At 37.0% G+C, this 20,213-nt stretch overlaps 1 protein-coding gene across 5 annotated transcripts in view; it reads right to left on the minus strand.

The window, feature by feature from the left end:
* Positions 1 to 20,213, minus strand: part of DIAPH2 (diaphanous related formin 2) — an 865,016-nt gene that overhangs the window by 782,844 nt on the left and 61,959 nt on the right. For all 5 annotated transcript variants that reach the window (XM_074277738.1, XM_074277737.1, XM_074277736.1 and 2 more), the window contains 2 exons: positions 18,802 to 18,978; positions 3,263 to 3,367 (listed from right to left, as the gene is read on the minus strand). In XM_074277738.1, the coding sequence (XP_074133839.1) occupies positions 3,263 to 3,367; positions 18,802 to 18,978 (282 nt within the window). The remainder of the gene's footprint in view (positions 1 to 3,262; positions 3,368 to 18,801; positions 18,979 to 20,213) is intronic.

Raw genomic sequence — 20,213 nt, forward strand, 5'->3', positions numbered from 1 at the left:
TGATAGAAAAGACAGCATTCAAAAATGTCTAGCCAAAGCCTGGAAGCTTTAAAATATGCTCATCAAACAGCAAAATATTAGCAAATAATATCTTAAATTTTGGCCCCCTAACAGAAAAGTGCTACACGCAAGGTCTGATCCCAATAAATACTGCTGGACACATTTTCTATTGGACGATTTGGTATTTCTTGGCTACAGAATTGATTATGAGCTTAATAAGGCTTCAACTTACTCTTTTCATTCTTTTTTCATCTTGAACACAAACTAAGCCAATTGTAATATGGTAATCACAGCTCAGTGTGCTCTGCATTTGCAGGGAGAACAGCTGGGCAAGTCCTGTCTCCACCACTTATTGCTTACCACCCACAGGCCCCTGGATAAACCTTTCTGGGCCTCAGTTTAGTCATCTGTAAATAAGGGGGCCCAGACCACAATGCTTTCTAAGGTCCCTTCCAGCTCTATATCTAAAAACCTATGACATAAATCCAACTGAAAAACTTTTTTCTTGTCCAATTGAATATTATAAAAATTTAAAAAAAAAACAACAACCCTGAAGGTCAAAGTTGAAATTAGTAGCAAGCTGATATTTAAATAAAAATTCAATAGATTAAAGAAAAAAAAATTTTACTTACAGTCATCACACTCAGTCCCACTTTTTAAAACAAATATGGAAGAGGCATTTAAAATCTTATTTACTTTTTGAAATCACCACATGATTATTCATGCACTGTTATCTGTATTTTGCACTCAGATTTAGTTACATAGGTTTACTAGTGTTCCTGCCTTTAGGTATTTAAAGAAATACCACTGAATATACAGTCTGCATTTCCCAAAGCATTTTACTGTAAACAATAACTTGAATGAAAAAATGAAAAGAGATTCATCAGAATTTCAAAGTAAAACCCTATGCATCACCTAATTCTATTGAAAACGACGCTCATGGCAAATTTCACTTATCACTGGAAACATATTTCTGCCCTTGGATACCAAAAACAAATTAAAAAGAGAGCTTTTGCTTTGCTCAGGCAGCTGCAATGCGTCCTATTTAAATTGTTCCATGTTCAGATTCAGCTTGCTTCAAGTACGATATAGAACCAATACTCTAGTGAAATTCAGGAAACACCTCATTTGTAATTTCCACTGGAATCACCACACACAGAATTGACATCATAATTTTATGATGTATTTTTAAGAGGGAAAGAATTAGATTTTTCACTAGTCATCTTTTAAAAAAATTTAAAATCCATTATAGCTCGACTCAATAAGCTTTACTTATTAAATACTCCTTCCCTAGAACTGTAAAAATTGTGAGATTGAAAATGTATTTTCTTGGGAGAAATTTAACATGAAGCCCAACACTGTAACGGCTTCGTGGGGGCAGGGGGAAGAACAGAAAGAAATAGCATTCTCTCTCAGTGTCTATTGTCAAACATTTAGTCTCCAAGTTTATCATCACTCCTGTCACTCGAAATGCCCATTTCAAATCTCTGAAATCTTGCAAAAACACACTTGATGCAAACCATTATTCAATGCTCTCCTATATAATCAAATAACAATGCAATGACTGGCATGAAGTAATTTGCATGGTTGGTATCACATATGAAAAAGTAAAGAAACAAACTCTAGTGATTCAGATCTGGCAAATTGCTGTGAATTCCATGTACCCAAATGTCAACGCTTAATAAAATTGAGATAAATGACAGGATGCGATGATTCCCAACCTGTGAGTCCAAGGACCCCTTTTTATTGTTAAATTCCCAGAAGATAACAGCTGTACTGAGTGGGAAAAAATCCCTGCTAACTGAAATCTACTCTATTATTCCCTAACACCTTTAAGTGAGTTTCTATCACAGGGCAGGAGAAAGAAGACTAGATTGGGATGCAGATGATCTGGGTTTGAAGCCCAGCTCCACTATCATTCTACTAAAGGTACATTTGTTTATTTTTTGTAACAAATTCAGTTCAAAAAGCTTTAATGTAGCTTCTACGATGTGCTAGGCAGGGTGCTAGGTACCAGAGAATCCAAAGACAAAAAGACCCATGAGTTTACATACACACACACACACACACACACACACACATATATTGGTAAGTAAACACAAACTATATACCAAGTAATGGGGGGGGGGTGAGTAGTGTAAGAATTAGGGGTATCAAGGTGTTTTCACATGGAGACCCCTTACTTAGCTGAACCAGGAAGGAAGCTCAGAATTCCAAATGGATACTAAGTTTAGCATGCATTATTCCAGGCAATGGATTTCTGTACAAAAGGTACAGGCGTGAGCAATGGACTGTTATTGGGAGGGGGGCAGAGCTGGCAAATCACTTTGGCTGTAACACATGGAAAGTGAAAAGGAATAAAACATGAATCAATCTGAAAAGGGGGGGCCTCAGGCTGGAGCCAGATTATGAAGAACTTTAAATGCTTGCTAAACACAAACATTTGGGTTCTAATTTCAAAGCAATAGGGATACACTGAAGCAACTTCAATAACAGAGGTAACTTCTACTGCTGAACTAGGTTTTAAGAACCTCAATTTGCAACTATGTGAAGGCTGAACTGGAAAGGGGAGAGATTAGAAATTCAACGGGTCAATTAGGAGGCAACTGGACTAGAGAAAAGGATGATGTTATAGTTTATTATGGAGAAGGACTGATAAACCTTGGATGTGACAGACTCTCTAGTTTAAAGGAGCTGCAGAAAGAGCCAAATGTCAATGCTTAGCATGCTTGTGTGCCATTTTGTAGACCCTTTCGTAACAACTAGCTTCCAATTCCAAGAGGGGTCTGTTACAGATTGGGGACCAGTGTGCTACCCCTATAATCTAGAGCATTAATCATTTCCCCAAAGATGGAATTATTTTTAACAAATAAGAAGCACATTTGACTTGAAAAAGACATCTGTGCTTTTCATGGTGCTCTAATTCAAAAGAGCACCACCCAAATCTCCAGTCTTATTGTACAAACTCCAATTCGAAACTCTCTCCCAACTATCCCCAAAATCTTTCTCCCTGGTTCTTAATTTTTTTAAGTGTCACACTTCAGATTAATGAATGGGTAGCTGTGATATATGCAATAAATTGTAATGAATTTAATATCGGCAGTTGAGGGCATTTAATATAATATATAATATAAACAAAATGTTATGGTTCTTTTTACTTTCCACATAGCCAAGCAGGGTAAATTGATGCAGAAATAGGAAGATTTATAATTAAGAGCAGAAGCAAAGAAGGCCAAATTCATTCATTGGTGTGGCTACTTACCGATTTGGCAGTGGCCGAAATGTACTGGACAACCATTTCATGCTTTGTGCCAAAATCTTTATCTCGCAGAGGAGCTTTTCTTTCTTCATTTAGGTTCATGTCTTCCTAATAAGACAAAGAGCATACACTGTCAGAATTATTGGTCTATTTGCAGAGCCCAAATCAAACCAGTGCTAAAGAAGTGCTATCTCATTGTACACAGGTATATATTTCTATCAAAGGAAGAGTTTCAAACTTCATTTTCATGTTCCCACTCCCTACAGATCTCTTTTATCCTTAAAGACCACCAAGAACTGTGTACCTTCCTGAGCAAAGCTACTCACTTTGTAAAGAAAAGAGATTCTGAAAGCCTCTTCCCAGAGGTTCTTGTTCTTGCCACAGAGCCATTATCAGAACAGACCAATAAGATTTCCAAAGTTACATCTGAATCATAGTCCAGAAGAGATCTGTTCTAGTGGGCTAGTTCCAAATGACTGATACTAAAATCAACCTCTTTCCTCTCTCTGCTAAGAAATGATGAACTGGAGGCATAAAATATTACAAGTTCTATCAGCAATATTCACTGTATTATTAAACAGTTTTTTTTTAATACTTGGAAGGAAGCACCTTAAGGAAATAATAGAGTTCACATATCTCTGGCACTTTACAAACATTATTTCATTTTATTCTCACAAAATCCAATGAGTGCTTTTATCCCTATCTTTAATGAAAACTGAGACCCAGAAAGATTAAGTCATTTGCCAAGAATAACAAAAATGAGATAGGAAATGCTGAGGTAGGATTCCAACTCAGGCCTTCAGGATTCTGAGAAAGTATTCTCTCCCTATGCCAGAGGACTGTTGGGTATGCAAGTGAGAAAGAGGGAGTGTATTGATTAAGAAGTGATAGATATACCAACAAAATATTTTTAAAGGTAAAACTGAAGAAAAGATGAAGAAATTTTGCTAAAAAAAGAAAAAGAAAATCCACTCAATTAGAAAGTAACAAAAGTATACCACCAGAACAAGGGAACTCTACCTTCGGGGGGACATAATACCCTCCTCTCCTTTGTTTAATGTTATAACACATGCAATCCCCAAAATGAGATTACATGACATTTATTTTAATAAAATTAACTTTAGGATTCATGACATCTCTTTAGGCTGCTGGAGACTACCTGATTTGTAATGTGCCCAGGACTGGGAACAGCTAAGAAGCATGACACCTTTAATGGAAAAGATTTCTTGTTCTCTATCCTTGGTCTTGTCTCCTAATATCCATTGTCCTTGGCAAGCCCAAGGCTTTAACTAAATGCTTCTAGTCCAATAGAGATAGGCCACCACATACAGCAAAAAGCACAGTTAAATTATTTCAAGTCTAAATTCCAGGAATTCTTTCTTATGAATATGATGGCTTATTTTTAAGATACCGCCTCAAAAAGGGCAACATCAAAATCTCTCAACTAACAAAGGAAAACAGATACTAAGATTAATTTATTCAGTTTTCTAAAGTGTTGCCTAAAATATTAAAAAGAGGAAATGACATGGCCAAAATGGACCCAATTCTACCCCTTCAATTCCCTACCTACCTGACAATCAATAACCCCAGTGATTAAGCTTACACTGTCCTCCCAGCCCAGAATCTACTCCTTCCCATTCTTTGCCTCCTGCCACAAAGTCTACGCAACTTTCCTCCACTTTCCAGCAGTTTCCTTTCCACTTCTAGCTATAGAATTATAATCAAATCAACACAGCCTTGTGTAAAGAGTATGTCCATGTACTTCCCTATGACTCCACTCATTAGCTACATGATTTCATAGACTAAAAACCTTTGCCTAGCTACCATACTCCTAAATATGTTGGGTGTCTATTAACATGTAAACATCTGCAGGGAAGGCAGGCCCTGGCCTGCTTTTGTATCTACAGGCTCAGCATTGAGTATGAACACTGTTTCATTCACTTATTGGTTTCCAGTTAGTGACTGGTCCCACCCTCCCCTATCTCTACCTTGGTCTTCACAGAACACCTTCTTTTAGAATTCTCCCCTTAAATATAATTCATGATATAATGTATTTGCTTTTATGTTTTATCATGAGTTATGCTGGAGCCAGTTCGACCTGGCTCATAGGAGGTGACTTATATTTTTCAGACCACAGAGATCATTAAACACTAAAAATCAGGACCTTGATTTATAGTTTTGTTGATTGTCTAGGCCAAAGAAAATGATGGTAGAAAATGTTAATAACAGATTCAATTTAAAAGTCTGTTAGGAGTACACTGCTCCCCCAGAAAGCCAATTGTTAAACATTTACCAGCATACAACTGTTCTTATTCCTCAACTAAGGTAACTTAGACCTCATTCTGTCTAAATTTCCTCTATATCCAAAAACCATCTGCATGCCACAAATACACAGATAGACATCTGTTGAATAAATGAGTGAACTTATACAATTATCTTCACAAATTCTAATACAAAAGTTTTCATTTTGGATGAAAGGTACTGAATATAAGAAGAGAAAAATATACAATTCCTTTTGTTTGGATTATCTCAAAGTGTTTTACAGGTAAGAGGAAATTCTCCTTTATGACTATGCTAAGTGGATAGGGAGAGGTAAAATGCAGATAAACATCTGAGAAAAGTCATTAACCCTTCTGGGCCCCAGAAACTGTTGTCATTGTTCAGTTGTGTCCAACTCTTCAAGACCCCATTTGGGGGATTTCTTGGCAAAGACACTTTAGTGATTGGTCATTTCATTCTCCAGGTTCTTTTACTGATGAGGAAATTGAGGCAAACAAGGTGAAGTGACCAAAGCAAGTAAGAGTCTGAGGTTGCATTTGAACTCAAGAAGAGGAGTCTTCCTGACTCCAGGATGAGTAATCTGTGCACCATGGCGCCCACTAGCTGCTCTATCTGAAAAACTGGAGCACTCCTTAATCTGTTTTCACAGAGAAAGTGAATTAGGTCCTTGCCAGTTTGAAGATCAAAGAAATATAATTTTATCATAGGTCTACGGATCAAATTATATTGATCCACAAATTCTTTTGAAACAAAATTTGATAGAGTCACAAATTTAGAGAAGGAAGGAACCTCAGTGGTCCCACACTTTCATACTACAGATGGGGAACTGAGATCCAATGAGAGTGATTTGTCCAGAGTCCCCAGAGCTCAAAACTGGAAGCCGGGACTTTTACCTTCAACCCAAAGCTCTTAGCATTTTACCTCTACCAAATATTTCTACAGTATAATAATACTAAGTAGACTTTTTCCATCAGTCAATGCGTCTGATATTTAATTCCAAATATATAATGTAAAAATGAAATTATGATGGCATATTTAATAAACAATCATTCATTGTGTTTTTAAATTGTTATGTAATTCTGAACTTAACAACTAAGAAGATGATGGTTCAACCACATAGGTAGTTGAACAGAAAAAGAAGAAAACAAGGCTCTCTACTTTGGAAAAATATGTACTAAACTCAAGCTATAGTTTTCAAAGTTAGCCTATTCTCTAAGAGTCTTTCTGACCCTCTGTCTGGCTTCTTCTGTAGATTTTTAAGAGGATGTTCTCTTTTTCTTCTTTTTGTTTTTGCTATCCTTACCCTAGTCAATCTCTCTTTCCCACCTAATGCCAATGGATTAAAAGGAAAAAGAGATCCTTTGCAAAGCAACTTGCTGCAATGACTTTTCCCCTCAGTTACCTGTTTCCCTTCTCATATTTAACTGGATTGGTTTTGTTTTTGCAGGAACTTTTTAATTTTATGTAATCAAAACTGCCCTTTTCTACCCCTCTTCTTTCCTTTTCTCCCCCCCCCATCCCCACAAATTAGAGAAGAAAATGGTCTTATAACAGTAGTACCTGAGTCGTCTAAAGCAATGGTGCCAAAATTAAATAGAAACAAAGGCAACTAAACCATACAGAAGGATCCCTGCAGGACCACTGACTCAGAAAACCACATATTAGTATTATCTATGTTTCATTGTATTTGTATTTTATTTTGTTAAGTATTTCCCAATTAATTTTATTCTCTTTCAGGCTGTGCTCAGGAGTATGGAAGGCAATATATGGCTAGCCACTGGGCAACCTGCTTTAACTACAGCTCTAAAATAAAATTTCAACAATCTTCAGAAGGTTCAAAAGATTTTCTATGCCCATTATGTAGCAATATAAATCACTGTTCATCTTATTAATAATAGATCAACCTGATTATCAAACCAACCTGGTCACTTACTGCAAACTACTAGAAATATTTTGGCAAAATAAATTTATCACCTTTTGTGAAAAATATAATTTTTGCTTTTCAGTGGGTTCTATCAAATGCCATTCATATGCAATAATATTTAGCAAGTTTTCATGTAAATACCAATGTTAGCGCTGACATTTTTTATTACTGCCCACTGAGTTGATATAGCAAAGGGAAATGATTCAGCTAAGCAGCCAAAGAATTTCATTTTCTTTCTTCCTTTGTTTCCCCACCTTCATTTTAAACCTGCCAAAGAGGCAAAAGCACAGAGGGCATGAATGGGTTTTCCCCAGCATGTTATTACTAATACAAGTGTTTGGATTGAAAAAAATATTCAAGCCACTCTTATAAGGAAATAAAGCCATCACTTAACTTTTCACAGATGGCTGAAGTCAGAGAACTACATAGTTAAAAAAGAAGTATTGATCGATCTTGGTCAAAGGTACCCTCTCCAAGAGCTCACTTTTTAAGCAAGTATCACTTCGAGATACAATGAACTATGGCCTGTGTTCATAAATGAGTGCTATAAGCAATCAAACTAGTTCAGTCTAACTAGTCACTAAGTAGGAAATATGAAGTGGATAAAGAATGTCAAAAGTCTAGAGCCATGGATGCAGCATGGTGGATGATCAATCAATAAGCATTCATGAACACAGAGTGTGCAAAACAGCAGTCTCTGCCCTCAAGGAAGATTACATCCCTTAAAATGTTTTAAGGGATGATAAAGCCATGGATAATAAAGCTGGTTTAAAAGAAGCTTATTAACTTACCCTACACCAAAGAAAATCTTCCAAAAGACATTGAAAAATAAAAATGGAAAAGACATACAAGAACAATTTCAATAAACTTTTTTTTCATCAGAGATAATAAAACCACAACATCTGGATCCTCAAGCCTCATCTGGATCTGAGACTTACAGAACAGGCAAAAATGGCACAAAAGAAAACAAACACAGAAAATCAGTCCTCTGAGATCAAGTATATAGAGAAGAAGCCCATTCTGAAGGCAGGACAAATATGAGGAGACTGAAGGACCAATATACAAATTCTCTGCTCAGGGGTCAGGAAAAAAATGTCAAACTTTATTAATAGCTTCAAAAAGTAACTGACAGAACATCAATTACTAATGACCTATAGAGAAACTCTCCCATATGTACAAAATTTTTATGTTGTCATCTATTTATTTATTTATTTTAATAGTTTTTATTTACCAGATATATGTATGGGTAATTTTACAACATTGACAATTGCCAAACCTTTTGTTCTAATTTTTCCCCTCCTTCCCCTCCCCCCAGATGGCAGGTTGACCAATACAGGTTAAATATGTTAGAGTATAAATTAAATACAATATATGTATACATGTCCCAACAGTTGTTTTGCTGTACAAAAAGAATTGGACTTTGAAATGGTATACAATTAGCCTGTGAAGGAAATCCAAAATGCAGGCGGACAAAATTGGAGGGATAGGGAATTCTATGTGGTTCATAGTCATCTCCCAGAGTTCTTTCCCTGGGTGTAGCTGGTTCAGTTCATTACTGCTCTATTGGAACTGATTTGATTCATCTATCTCATTGTTGAAAATGGCCACGTCCATCAGACTTGATCATCATATAATGCTATTGAAGTATACAATAATTTCCTGGTCCTGCTCATTTCACTCAGCATCATCAGTTCGTGTAAGTCTCTCCAGGCCTTTCTGAAATCATCCTGCTGGTCATTTCTTACAGAACAATAATATTCCATAATATTCATATACCACAATTTATTCAGCCATTCTCCAATGGATGGGCATCCACATAGTTTCCAGTTTCTGGCCACCACAAAGAGGGCAGCCACAAACATTCTTGCACATACAGATCTCTTTCCCTTCTTTAAGATCTCTTTGGGATACAAACCCAGTAGCAACACTGCTGGGTCAAAGGGTGTGCACAGTTTGATAACTTTTTGAGCATAGTTCCAAATTGTTCTCCAGAATGGCTGGATTTATTCACAACTCCACCAACAATGTATCAGTGTCCCTGTTTTCCCACATCCCCTCCAACATTGCCCATTATCTTTCCCTGTCATTCTAGCCAATCTGACAGATGAGTAGTGGTATCTCAGAGTTATCTTAATTTGCATTTCTCTGATTAATAATGACTTGGAGCATCTTTTCATATGACTAGAAATAGTTTCAATTTCTTCATCTGAGAATTATCTGTTCATATCTTTTGACCATTTATCAATTGAAGATTGGCTTGATTTCTTATAAATTAGAGTCAATTCTCTATATATTTTGGAAATGAGGCCTTTATCTAAACCTTTGACTGTAAAAATGTTTTCCCAGTTTATTGTTTCCTTTCTAATCTTATCTGCATTAATTTTGTTTGTATGTCATATATTTATTAATTGAAGATATCTTCAAGAAGGGTATTCATTTGGAACAAGAAGCCTTTTACAAACAATATCCAACAATGGACTACATTATTACCATCTCACAAATGACCAAAAGTTATAGAAAATATAAGATCCTACTACTGTGATTACAAAAAAGCATTTGACTTGGTGAAACAAGATGTGCCATCAGACTTTTACAAGCTATTTGCCATCTGTATATCAAGATCATCTTTGATTCTATAGAGGATGTAACAACACAAACAATCCTATTCAATGACACTCTGATAATAAACATCAGAAGGGATAGAAAAAAAAAAAGGAAGCTCTATGCTCACCAAAAATAGTCCCCATTGTGCTGGAGGAGGTTCAACATAGAGGCTAGGTTGAAGAGGGATTTCCTGTGACTAGTCCTGTTTGTGGATGACATTGTGTCGATTTCTTGGATGGGTGATATAGAGGAACAATGAGCTAAGTCCAGAGTTCAAACAGAGGAGAAGAGTTGTCTGGATTGGTTTCAGAAAATTACAAAGCACTTTACTGAACCCAATTCTCCCATATCAGCAAAGGTCTAACATTTCAATATAAATATTTCATTGGTATTTCACTTCTGCATGGCTGTGAGACCTAGAAGAACAGTATCTCTGAAGAACTAAAAATGAATATCCCTTAGAGGGAAAAGAGATATGGTAGATATAAGCAAACTACAACAAATAATCAATAAGGAAGTTTGCAGAATAAGAGTAACAGATGTGATCAAAGAATTGTATGACAAAGAAAAAAGTAGGCTGGTCATCTGGTAAGAGTAAAGGATGAAGGAGTGGACAATCAGATTGTCCTACTAGTACTCTGGTGGTATTAGTAGAAAGGCCTCTGGAATGCTGGGAGAAAGTAAGAAAGGATACCAGCATACTAGCTGGACCCTTTCTGACAAACTCTAGGGAAGACATGGTCAAAAGCTTCATGGGATAGGATATAAATGAGTAGAGAGCTACCATCATTGGAGGAAATTCTAGAATTGATAAAATCACAGATGCATTTGAATATCTTCTTTATCAAGCAATCTTATATATAAATAAATAATATTTTAGAGTGACTACTCTGGAACAATATATTTTGGAAGCACAAAAAAGTACTAATTTATGATAACCAAATTTTCAAAGGCAGAAAAAAAAAACTTTAATAAGAACAAAGCCAGAGAAGACCAAATTATACTTTCCAGTGAATTTGGCATTCAAAATAAGTAAAATCTGTGTTAGAGAATATCTAATGTCTTCTTATATCTAATCAAACTAGAGTCAAAAGTGACAGCAGAGAAACAGAAGAAACAGTGAAAAAAATTTAAATGATACTGATTTGCCCTAAGACCTCAATTAACAGGAGCCAATTTACTTGGCTCTTTCACATAAATGGAATTACTTTGCACTCTATTCACAATAAGAGGGCCAATGACAAGTAAACAAATGGTAAAAGAGATTTAGTAAAAAATACAAACATTATATTATGTAGTCACTGCAGATTTAGGCTAATCTGCCATCCCTTCCACAACTAAAGCCCTGAAAAATGAGACTTGATATTCGTAATTGTGACCCTAAGGCATTGCAAGATTCCCGTGGGAAGATTCGATTATGTTCAGTATATTATGCTTAATTTCTTGTGAAAGATTTTCAATGTGGTTAGAAATTTAAAGGATTTTTCTGGTTAACCCTGAGTTAACCAGAAATGTATTCATCCAAACTATACTATCCCCCTTTACCCAACACTTCAGTTGGTTGAGCCGTTACTCTTACCCTGATATTGCCAATAAAATAATTTATTCAATATATCATATAATGTAGCTATTCATAATTGGATAATAATATCTTTATACAAATTTTGAGCCATATCTCAGCCCTGGGACATGTCTCAGATCTCAAACATTAATTTACTATTTAACTAAAGGGTCTCAATGTATAAATCCTTCCAAATTTATAAAAACTTATAAATTATTAGGATACAAAAAGGAATCACAGAAAGAGAACACAAAGTCACCATATCTCAGATGTTACATGAACATCTTTCCCATAATTTGTACAAGTAAGGAATCTAGTAGGAGTGAAATGAAAATAATTTCATACCTTTCAATTTGGTTAAGGGATTCACGTTCCTTCCCAATCAACTGTGTTAATGACATTTTAAGTTTTCCATTACTAAGCTGATGGCCTCTCTTTTCCACAGGCATACCAGGATGGGAAAAAAAACATCACAGGCAACTCAATTATCAATGGCAAATATTTAATCCCAGGCTGAGTTTTTGTTGCCACCCAGCACACCTCTGAGTGGCCTTTACTTGTTAGACTTTCTGCATTCAGGGAAATCATAATAATTTTAGCTTTCGTTTAAGCAAAATCACAGTCATTGAAACTAAGTATTTTATTACTCAAAAAAAAAATCATGTGGCCTTCTAAGTCAGGTATAAATGATTTTTGTCTGTCACTTATTTTGAATTTTATGTGCAACTGCACTGCCTATTATCTATATATCTAGTTTAAATTATATAATGTGAGCACACAAGTTTGGAGCAATATAAAGCCCAGTAAGTTAGATACTAAGAAAGGCACTAAATCCAAGATTTTAAAAATCATATTACATATAAAGCTCTTTTCTGTGATTAATAGTTCTGTCAGATTAAGAATTAACATATTACAGGGGTGGGGGGAAGCTAGTTTGCATTTGAATTTTTACAAGATAGTTGTAGGCATTATCGATTTTGATTATATTTCAACTTAAGGTTCACCAGAAAGTATAAGATTTTCTACACTGAAGGCTAGTATATGCTGCCCTCCACAGAACAGACATTTCTAGAAAAATGATTGTTAACATACACCAAAGCATTATCCTTTGATTTCCATTTTAAAAATAGAAATATATTGCCATAGGGGCAAACATGTAAGACCCAAGATTTAATTTTTTAAAATAATCACAATCACAAATGTAGCAAGCAAACCATTTAAAAATCACACATTTTCTGACAGAACATTAGCAATATTTTTCAAGTCACAAAACACACACAAAAAAAGTTGAAATGGAAAGGTAAAAACTCTGCAATTCCAAAGACTAACTTCTCTAGGTACTGAATCCATGAGGTAAACCTATTTTATGAGCTGCTTGACCCTTTAAAATGTTTTAAAATTAGAATTGTTTTTATGTGGATGCCCATCAATTGGAGACTGGCTAAATAAACTGTGGTATATGAATATTACGAAATATTATTGTTCTGTAAGAAATGACCAACAGGATGATTTCAGAAAGGCCTGGAGAGACTTACATGAACTGATGCTGAGTGAAATGAGCAGGACCAGGAAATCGTTATATACTTCAACAATACTATATGATGATCAATTCTGATGGACGTGGCCATTTTCAACAATGAGATGAACCAAATCAGTTCCAATAGAGCAGTAATGAACTGAACCAGCTACACCCAGCGAAAGAACTCTGGGAGATGACTATGAACCACTACATAGAATTCCCAATCCCTCTAATTTTGTCCACCTGCATTTTGGATTTCCTTTACAGGCTAATTGTACACTATTTCAAAGTCCTATTCTTTTTGTACAGCAAAACAACTGTTTGGTCATGTATACATATATTGTATTTAATTCATACTCTAACTATTTAACATGTATTGGTCAGCCTGCCATCTGATTTTGCAACTGTCAATGCTGAAAAATTACCCATGCATATATCTTGTAAATAAAAAGCTATAATAATAATAATAATAAACCACAGCCCTTAAAAACCTTATTAGTCTCTTGGTAATTGGTTATTAATAGGTTTTATCTTAATTTTTTTATGCTAAAATCACTACCGTTTAAAGAAGCACATGAAGAATCACTAAAAGAGCTGTTTCTATAGTTAATTATGTCTATAAATGAAGAGTAATACATAGTACGAAGATAGTGTACAACTGTATACAAGGGATGAGCCAAGAAAGACATCTACTTGAGGAGAGAGAAAATGCATTTGGAAATGACACATGAAGGGCCCATGAGTTTCTTGGGTAAATGTTGAACTGAGTTTACCTTATGACATCAGATCTGCCACATCCAACCTACCTTCTTCCATCTATTTAGGAGCCAAGTTTTCTCTGTTCACAGAGACAAACCAAGCAATTATCTAGACCAACTGTGAAAAAAAGCTTATCAGCTACCATTGTAGGTAGCACTGAAGGTCTTTCAAAAGTCTCCAAATCTAATGATCCATCAATTAATGAACCAATAAACATTGCTGAAGCAACTGTCATGGATCATGCATTCTGCTGGGTGGATATTGGGGATACAGAGACAAAAATTAAACAAAACAGGCCCAGAATTGGTAGCCTTATATCTTGCACAGGGGAAACAACATGTATTTATAGATATGCAGAAAAGAAATACAAAGTAATATGGAGGGTAGGAGAGGTCAGAGATGCTGGGGAGGAGAATCAGGACAAGTCTCATGTTTAAGCTGAATCTGGAAGGAAACAAAACAAAACATTCTGAGAGAAATGAGAGGAAAGGGTGTTCCACTGACATAGGACAGCAGTGCAAATGCATGGAGGTGGGAAATGGGGTCTGGTCGAAGTGAAACTGTACCAGGCCCAATGTGGCTAGAGTACAGATTGTAGGTTGAACATTAACAGGTAAACATGGAGTGAAGGCAGATCAGGACCAAGTGGTAAAGAGCTTTCTAAATCAGACACAATTGTTATTTGATTAGAAAGGCAGCAGAGAGTCACTGGTGTGTGAGTAGAGTAGAGAATGATATGGTCAGAGATGCACTTTAGAAAAATCATCATGGCTTCTGAGGAGAGGGATAAATTTGAGACAGAGAAATCTGGACGAAGAGTTTACTGCAATAATCCCAACACTAGGCAATGAAGGCCTGAATAAGCATGAGAGTCATGTAATAGAAGGGGGTGGAGAGAAGAAATGTTTTAGTTGTGGAAACATCAAGCCTTGCCAATCAGTCTGGCTATGATGAATGAGGAGACAATGAAAATACCAAGCTTTCCTACTTGGACAACCGGAAAGATGGTGGTGTCCTCAACTGAAATAAGTAGAGATGATTGGAAAATAGTTAGATTGCGGTGGAAAAGATGTTCCATTTTGGACAGATTTAGCTGCAGGTACCTACAGGACAGCCAGTTTGAAAAGTACAAAAGGCAGTTGGAGAAGCACAACTAGAATTCAGGAAAAAAAAGAATAGCTAGACATAGATGGATCCACAGACTGAGAGACTGCATCGAGGTCATTAAATCCATGGAAATAGCTGAAATCACCAAATGAGATTATGTAAAGACAACAAAATGAGAGTCTGAGGACCAAAGGACTAGACTGAGCAGATCTTTTAGGCCCTCCAGGTCATGCTTTTTGATGGCAACCAAGGTGAGTGAAGCTGAGAGAGGAGAAGCGATGTGCTCGAGCTCAGATGGCCAGTCAGCTAGTCCCCAAGTTCCAGGCACCATGCTAAGCACAAAGCATCCAAAGGAGATCCTGCCCTTCCTGCCTTCACAATGGGGACATTCTAATGGGGGTGACAACATGTAAATAGTTCAGTATATACAATATAGAGATAGGCTAGATGGAAAGTAAATATGGCAAAGGAAGGCCTTAGTAGCTGGGGGAGTGAGTAAGGAAGCCTAAACTTGGAGCTGAGTTTTAAATAAAAGGTAGAACAGAACTGAGGGAGCAGTATTCTAGGCAAAAGGCTACAAGTTGAGGGATGGAGTACTAGGAACTTTTAATAGGCCTGCTGAGTTATATCAGAGAATGTATAGAAACAAGCAGACAGGAAAGTCAGGAAAGGGCCAATGAGAAACAGAAACCAATATAGTTGATCCTGGAGATAACAGGAAACAAATGGACTTCATGGATATGGAGAATGGGAAAGGTGAGGAGGGCAGGGAGGGTGTTACCACACTTATGTCTATGCTTTAGAAAAATCCACTTGACATCTAAGTGGCAGATGGATTAGAAATGGAGAACTCTAAGGCGATAGGTGATGAAGGCCTCTATGGCCACATGAGTAGAGAAAAGGGGAAGTATGAGATAGATGTTGTAAAGGTAGAAACGATGGCATCTGGCAACAATGGATATCTGGGGTGAGAGAATGGTGGTACCTGACTTTAAGACAAAGTTCCGATGAGAGATGGATTTGGCAGGAAAGACAATGAGCTCCTTTAGGCCTGATGAATATTCAAAGCATAATGTGAACACAGATCTTGCTGACTTCAGTTTTGGCAATCCATATACTCTACAACAGTGTCCCAGACTAGAGATTGTGGATAAATGAAAAGTACTATTCCTGGATGCCAAAAATCAAGTCATCACAGATACATCCAACTGGAAGGACCTCAGAGGTAATCCAACCCCCTTATTTTACAAATGAGCAAACTGAGGGCCATCAAGGTTATGACTTGTTCAAGTTGACAAAAGTATCAAACAAGATGAAAGAGGCACAACTGTTGCTCAGTCATGTCAGACTCTTTGTGACCCCATCTGGGGTTTTCTTGGCAGAGACCCTGAAGGGATCTGTCATTTCCTTCTCCAGCTCATTTTACAGATGAGGATCTGAGACAAATGGGTAGAGTGACTTGGTCAGAGTCACATAGCTAGGAAGTGTCTAAGGCTAGATTTGAACCCACAAAGACTCAATCTTCCTGATTCCAAGCATAGCTAGCAGCTAGTTGGATGGTACAGTGGATGGAGCACTGGGCCTGGGATCAGAAAGACTTGAGTTCAAATCCAAGATTTTTGCCAAGAAATCCCCAGATGGGATTGTGAAGAAGCATGATTAAGCAACAGTTTTTCTGAAAAAAAAGAATGAATGACATTGTGCATAGTAGAAAGCAAGGAGTCAAGAAGAGACAACTTCTAATTTGGCTTTTGACACTTACTAGATGTGTGACCCTGGGCAAGTCATTTAGCAAGTCATTTAAATATTTACTGTCTAAGTGTTCATCTATAAAATGGAGATAATAACAGCACCTACCTCACAGAGTTGTTTTTAGGTATTTAAAAAAAAACACTTAACACCCTACTGGCACACTAGTAGGCACTATATAAATGATAATTCCTCTTCCCCTTTCCTTTCCTTAGAGGACCAAAAGCTCAAAGAGTCAACAGTATGACATGGAGCCAAAAAAGATGAAGCAAACCAAAACAAGAGTGGGTCTCAGTGGCCGATTAGAGGAAGTAACATGTACTTATAGAATATTATTTAAAATTTATACACAAAACAAATACAAAATAATGGGGAAGGTGGGCTTCTAGGTGTGATCTTGGGCTATATTGGGAAAGAAACAATTGCCAGAAATAGGAGGTGCCTGCCCTTCCATTCTCTGCCCTTGCCAGACTTCATCTGCTGCACTGTGTGAAGGTCTGGGGGCCACAATTCAAGAAGGAACTGGAGAGAATCCAAGTAGGAAATCATGATGGTAGAGGGCCTCAAGTCTTGTATACATGAGAAGCAGCTAAAATAAATGTGGAGGTTTAGCCAGAATTATAGAGGACTCAGCTGACTTCCTGTATTTATGGGACCAAAGGCACAACAGGAGCATTTTAGGCTCACTGTCAGGAAACATTTCCTCAACACAGGCATCCCAGAGGAGAATAGGGAGGCTGCCTCCCAAGGTGGTAGATTCAAGTCTTCACACTGTTGCTGGATCAATGACTTCTTGACAGGTATATTATGGTGGGAATTCCTTTTGGGTACAGGTTGCACTAGATGACCCCTGAGGTCCTTGCCATCTCTCAGACTCCATGATTCTGGGCAGTCAAAGCTGCTACATAAAGTTTGGCCTGTACTTGCCTACTAGATCCCATAGCAAGTAAACAAAAGATTACACACAATTCAACCTTCAGAGATGGTGGAAGCTTAGATAAAATAATCAAAGAATCCTCCCATATGCCAATAGTAGGTTGATTCTTAGGCTCACAAGGAGAACATGTTTGCTAAGTCTGGAGCATTGTCTGGGCAAGAAAGAAGATAGATAGGAACTAGAGAGCATAAAGTTAAACATAACTGATCAAACAGAGCAAATATACAAAAGTAAAGAAAAAGAACAAGGGCTCAAGCCTTCCAAGTCTCATTTCTGTTGTAAATAGTTTTCTGGGCACACATTTTTGTAACTCCAGCCTTCCCCATCTCCCAAAGCCTTAAATATTGGAATCCCACGCCATTCCTATTCTTGGTTTCTCAGACTGTCCAGTGTCAGCATTCTCCTCCAGCCAAACAGTCCTAGTACCAGAAGAGGAAGAGAATGGCCTGACATACCTTCCCCTCACTTCCTCTCCCCAAAGAGCAAGGATCCTGGAGCTGTCTTGGGTATTATATAGCTAAAGGCTGTGCTTCTGAAACTCAAGGTACAAGAATGCTACAGGGAATATTCTAATGGCCACATTTGTGGACAAAACATTGTCCCCACTGGATAGCCAGCTCCTTGAGAGCAGGAATTGTTTTGTTTGTTTATTCTTTCTTTGTAACCTCAGCACTTAGTATGCTTCCTGACACATAGGAGACTCTTGATAAATGCTTGATGGTTGATTGACTGTTCTACATTGTCTCAGACTACTAATAATGTCAATAAAAAAGGCAAATGGCTAGTGCTATGCCGGAGAAACAGCTGGAAAAATAGGGGGAAGGAAAAAAGGGAGAGGGGATTAAAAGAAAGTATTTTTACTAATGAATACCCAATAGATGTGATCTAGCTACCAAATAAAACAACCCACTCACTTCAAAAAATAAGGGGAAGGAACTAAGTAACTTACATAGTACTACCTATTAGATGGCTCTTGAGGTCCTTTCCTTCCCTCCCTCCCTTCCTCTCCCCCCTTCCTCTCTCTCTCTCACAACACACACCCACACCCCCACACACACAGGACAATTTACATATTTAAGGGTATTACAAGGGCATGACTTACCATCATTTTTTCAAAAAGATCCAGCACTTCTTTTTCAGACAAATTCAGGGATCGCTCCTCATATAATGGCTGTGCTGCTGGAAACTCAGCCATGGCAACTTGAGAGTCAATAGGGTGCTGAATAAGAGGTTTCTCTTTCTTGACTCCAGATTTTCTAAAACTTGTGATTCGGTCTCGCTGCAAAAAGGAAGGAGAAAAAGCTCTAAGAAAGAGTTCAAGAAACATTAAGAAATAAAGCATCCATATACATCAAACATGTCACAAGTATGACAAAACATTATTTTAAGCTGCAAACTCTAATGAGAGAGTGTACTGTTTTGAAACTTGAAAGTAGTTCCTCAAGTGAGATTTGTAGAGCTAAGCATAGGTCCCCCTCAAAAGGTTTCCTCCTTCTCCAATGCCCAAAAAGGACATTCCACATCTCCTCAGCACAAAAATGACAACAGCCAAGCTCCAAGCTTTGGATGTGTGTGTGTGTATGTATGTAAAATAAAAAGCCTTGCTTCTAAAAAAAAGGGTTTCATAATCCAATTATAGGAAATTGGACAGCAAGGATTCCTTCCTCCTAAGGACTAGGAGATATTTTCATAGCTAAAATGTAAGTGAGGATGACAGTCCATAAGAAGAGCCAAAATCTGGGGTGGCAATTACTCTCAATAAGGAAAATTTTAAAAGGCAATTTTGTTGTATATTAAATAAGTTGAACAGGAATGCAAAAGATATCTTATTTCTACATGGCCACTTTTCTGAGGCCTGCAGTGTTAAAGACAACCAAATCTTGAGGCACTATATCACAGCACAATCTCTATTAAATAGTTTGCAGTTTCACAGAAAAAAAAAAGTTAATTGCTTAAGTTGTGTTTAAAAACAATTCCAATTTTTATAATCTGAAAAAGGTATTAGACAGCTTATAATTAGTCAAGTCCATAAAACTGAATACTGTTCAGTTTTATTCTGGTTTCCTTGTTATTAAGCAGCACATGCATACCTCCAACATTCAGATGAAGAAGTCCAAGCATTCCATTCCCAACAACAAGGATGGGTTCCAGCCCATCCATGCTGATATCTGTGTTCACCTCCCCATCTACTAGCGGTTTACCCACAATCCTATCTCTTTGACATTGCCAAAAAAAAACATGGATGTTATGAACAAAACCTTCAACCCTTATGAAAGAATAAATGACATTATTTTAATCATCCAAAAACCAATTTCATGAAAAAAAAGATGTTTGGAAAGTAACATAAATTATACATAAGCATAAAGCATCTTATTTAGGGTTACCAAAATACCATCCGACTCTGGGTAGGACACATAAGATAGAACAGAATTCTAAAATTGAAGAAACAAGCTTGCAAGCCTGTTCAACAATTCACCCCACACACCTATGATTTTAATGATCAGGAATCTATGG

The sequence above is a fragment of the Sminthopsis crassicaudata genome, chromosome X (assembly GCF_048593235.1).
Source record: "Sminthopsis crassicaudata isolate SCR6 chromosome X, ASM4859323v1, whole genome shotgun sequence".
Taxonomy (NCBI): domain Eukaryota; kingdom Metazoa; phylum Chordata; class Mammalia; order Dasyuromorphia; family Dasyuridae; genus Sminthopsis; species Sminthopsis crassicaudata.